Raw genomic sequence first — 4,407 nt, 5'->3', positions numbered from 1 at the left:
GATACAACAAAAGTCGAAACACACAAACCTCAACAAGAGTACAATGTTCACAGTTTGGCGTGTTTTTGTGACTACTTATATGAACAGGAGTGTTTGTCTTGCGAGGGCCAACAGGAGTAATAGAAATAAAATACAGTAAAGAAATAGTAATTAATGTGTTATGCATATAGTAAGGTAATACAATAGTATTACAATTAGGGCCAAGAACAAAAAAAAGAACTTGCTTTATTGTTGAAATCTTTATGTCACACTTGTTTTGATCTACATTAGTTGTGGCATTTCTGTCCAAGTAAGATAAAGCTAAGAAAAAAGAAGAAACCAAAGGCCCTACGATACAACACGCTTGTAATGCAATATTCCCTCTTGGTCGCCTTTTACCCACCAAACACACGCACAAACCAACGACACGAATAAACTTGTGTTTGAGCGACCCTAAATTAGTTCGGCGATCATGACTGGTACTCCACTGTTCCTAGACCCGCACCATGTAGCTTAAAATTGTCGTGTACCAGCTACGCGCCGTTGTCGTCGGTACGAACAGTGTCTTCCATGCACGGCGCACGCAGGCACGCAGGAATTAAATTATAGCCTTTTAGGCGGCGGAAGGATGCAGCCGTCGGCGGCGCAGTGCACGGGCGGGCGGTGGTCGAAGGCGACGCACTGGTCGTGCGACCGCTGGTGCGGCCAGTCGGGGATGCAGTTCATCCGGTCGTCGCGCCGCGGGATGTGGAGGCAGGACACGGGCTCGTCGCAGAAGTAGTTGCCGACGACGGTGAGGTTCTTGAGGTTGGGCAGCAGGCAGACGGACTCCGGCACCGCGCCGGAGAGCATGTTGTATCCGACGTTGATGACCTCGAGGCTCTCCATGTCGCCGATGGAGTCCGGCAGCTCCCCGGCGAATTCGTTGTGGCTGAGGTCGAGCACCTTGAGCTTCTTGAGCTTGCCGATCTCCGGCGGGATGCAGGAGCTGATGCTGGTGTTGAGCAGGACGAGCTCGACGAGCGTGTCGGCCATGTCGCCGATGCTGGGCGGGAGGCAGCCGGCGAGCGCGGTGTTGGCGAGGACGATGACGGAGGCGGTGGAGTTGGTGATGCCGCCGCTGGAGAGGGAGACGTTGAAGCGGTTGTCGTTGGCGAAGAGCGCGTCGAGGCTGAGCTGCCGGCCGAAGACAGCGGGCGGGAGCTGGCCGTCGAAGTCGTTGAAGCGGAGGTCGAGGTACTTGAGCGACGGCAGCGAGGTGAGGAAGGAGGGGAAGGCGCCGGAGAGGAGGTTGTTGCTGACGTCGAGCTCGAAGAGGAGGCGCATGTGCTGCATGGACGGCGGGAGGGTGCCGCAGAAGCGGTTGGAGTTGAGGTGGAGGACGGCGAGGTCGGCGAGGAGGCCCAGGTGGTCGGTGAGCTCGCCGGCTAGGCGTCCGTGATTGAGGTCGACGCCGGCCACGGTGAGGATGCACGGGTCGTCGGGCGCGGCGGCGCAGAACACGCCGGTGTAGTTGCACACGAAGGGGCCGCACCAGTCAGCCGTCAGGTTCTTGGGGTCCTCGGTGATGACGTGCTTCCACGCCTGGAACGCGATGTACGCCGCGTCCAGGCGCTCGTTGAACGGCGACAGCGGCAGGGACGGTGGCGCCGGGGCGGGAGAGGGGGAAGGCGAGGGGAGAGGCTGGGGGAGACATGGAAGGAGGAGAGAGAGAAATATGATGCGCTTGAGAGTCCTTGTGGCTGATCTTGGCTTTGAGAGGGGCGACATTTTTGTCTGGGTTTTGGGTGCTAATTATGAGTTTGGGACTCTGGGAGATGGATGGAATGTTTGTACTACTGTGGTATACTCTTGGATTTTGAGGTGGTTATATATACTGGGTTTTGGGTGAGGGGTTGGAGGGATGGAATGAGATCAGGTGACATGCCCTAGGCATGTCACGCATGAACAGTGCGGTGACATGCACCCCTTTTCTCACCGTCGGATCAAGATTAGATGGTAGGATATCACTGCTACAGGGACCATCTACAGTGCATTTGCTACAGGATATTGGCACAGGACATTGCTACAGTGCTTTTGCTACAGGACAATCTACAGTCGCGCGCTACAGTGTTTGATCGTGTGCGTTCATTTTCAATCCTACGGCCTACGGTGCATGTCACCGCACTGTTCATGCGTGACATGCCTAAGGCATGTCACCTGATCTCAGTCCTGGAGGGATATGATCATTGCTATGCTTGGTCATGGATGTTGACTTAATTATCATCATGCTTTTTCATTGGTTGGTTGCTCGGATGCCATGCATGCCTATACCACAATGAACAATCGTAAGTGTTGGGTTACGATCATGGGTTTTTTTTCTTGGCCAAGGTTTCCGAAATTTCGCGCAAAATCGATTTTACGTGTTACCACCGGAAAACTGTAATACCCCACAAAATTTACCGGTATTCACATAATTAGCTCAAATTTAATGAATTTTGACAAATTTTGGATGAATTTATAAATTTGTTCGATAAATATCGGGAGGTATTTTGGCCAGTATTTTTGGTATTTCCTAAAACCGGATTTACTGGTGCCCACCGCTATTTTTTTTTTTGCTTTTTTTCTATAAAGGGAATATATGAATATCAAAAGATACCAATTACACCCAGCCTCTGCAACAACGCACCCTAATGGCACTACGGATGCACACAGCCAAAAAAAGAAAAGAAAACTAAGAAATAAAAGTCCCGCTACAGTATCTCGGGCCTGACAACAGCAATACATCCACCACCAAGACAACACCTGAAATACAGACTCTCCAAAAATGACGCCTTCAAGAAGGGAACAATGCTCTAACACCGTCGTCGCCCGATCAAAGATCTTAGGTTTTCACCCTGAAGATAGCCCCCGCTCTCAAAACAATGCCTCCAACAAGGTCATTGCCAGGCACAACCAGCTAAGGCCAGACCTTGGGTTTTCACCCTGAAAGGTAGGACTCTGAACTTCACCTGTGTTGTCGCCCCCACTTTCATACCGCTGCTGTGAAGCCCGGAACACCAAGCCAGTTCCATCTCACCACCAAGATCCGACCACCATTGCTCTTCCACCAATCTTGACTTTCATGACCTTCTCCGCCAGCACCATGGAAAGAAAACAAGCTCCATGATATTAACAGCCAACAGAGCTTCGAAGCGCTCCCTCTGAAACCAAACGGTCAGATAAAAAACATGGGTGCGCTCGACCGAAAACACCCAATCCAGCAATCTTCAGGCATTGATCGCACAATGAATTTCGCCAGCAGGGCCTTCCGGAACACGACAATCCAGCAAGCTCGGTGAGAAGAAGCATCCGAACGATCTTCACTTGGCGCGAGAGAAACCCTAGGACTGCCACCTCAAAAAGGCAGATCAGCAGGCCCCCTCGCCGCCGCCCGCCGATGGACCTCATCGGCGGAGAGGAGGCCGCCACCGACCACAGACCCGTCGCCGAGTCGTCCGCCGCCACCCCCAAAACAGGCGTGAGCCACCGGAAGGAGGTGGGCAGAGGACTCACCGACCACCACCAGGCACGACCACGTCAACGAAGAAGCCGGATCCGCAGCCTTCGGAGTCACCCCCGCCGCCAGCCACATCGCCGAAGCCTCACCCGGCCACCGCAACCCTTGCCAAGGCAGCCGGCGCGACGCGCCGCAGAAACAGCCGCCCGAGGCCGCCGCCCTGGATCCCACCATGATGGCCACCGACCAGCCCCACCGTCGGCCGATGTTCTCGCCACAGATCCAGCGCCACCTCCGCAAGCGCGACGCGAGAGGGAGACCTACCGCCGCCGAGAGCCTCACGAGCTTTGCCCGCACGCGCGCGCCGGCGGCGGCAGGGAGGAGGGAGATCGGAGGAGGGGGAGGCCGTGGCGGCGGCGCTAGGGTTCCGCCCGAGTCGCCCGGTGCGGGGGGCGATGCGGGGGACGTGACTCCCTCTGTTTCAGAGAAAAATGCTTGTATTTTTTTTGCTACCGACAAAAATACCCTGGCTACGATTCAACCAGTCCCCTTCTAAATCCAACGAGCTAATTAACAAAAACTTAAAAGCACGGACATGAAGCATTATGAATAGTGCGAGTGGACGAACCGCAAGGTGGCTCTACCCTCTAGCTCAAGTGTATTGGCTCTCTTCATATTCGACCCATTTGTGATCGATACTCCCACATTTCCAAAATACATGGAGTGCATATTAGATGGGGTTTAAATCAAATTTTATGAACTTTGAATCAATTATATAGGACAACAAATATTATATCAAATCAGTATTATCAGAAATATCATGAAATAATGTTCATAAAACATTGTGAAAGCATCATCATAAGCATAAAACATCCCTGAGATGTATGCTCATGATGATGTTCTTCGTGATATTTAATGAACGTAGCCTTCACAATATATTCCCTCAGGAC

At 52.8% G+C, this 4,407-nt stretch overlaps 1 protein-coding gene across 1 annotated transcript; it reads right to left on the bottom strand.

Moving 5' to 3' along the window:
* Positions 1-225: 225 nt before the first annotated feature.
* LOC127293732 (leucine-rich repeat extensin-like protein 4) lies at positions 226-1,828 on the bottom strand. Its single transcript, XM_051323378.2, has one exon. It carries the CDS (start codon positions 1,747-1,749, stop codon positions 583-585), a length of 1,167 nt encoding a protein of 388 aa, XP_051179338.1. The 5' UTR covers positions 1,750-1,828; the 3' UTR covers positions 226-582.
* Between the last annotated feature and the right edge of the window lie 2,579 nt (positions 1,829-4,407).

Source organism: Lolium perenne, chromosome 4 (genome assembly GCF_019359855.2).
Source record: "Lolium perenne isolate Kyuss_39 chromosome 4, Kyuss_2.0, whole genome shotgun sequence".
NCBI classification, from domain to species: Eukaryota; Viridiplantae; Streptophyta; class Magnoliopsida; order Poales; family Poaceae; genus Lolium; species Lolium perenne.
This window is presented reverse-complemented; position numbering and strand designations above follow the sequence as displayed.

What these genes read in the sequence shown, in the direction of transcription:
- LOC127293732 (XM_051323378.2), bottom strand. Translation starts at nt 1,749, where the DNA reads ATGTCGCCCCTCTCAAAGCCAAGATCAGCCACAAGGACTCTCAAGCGC.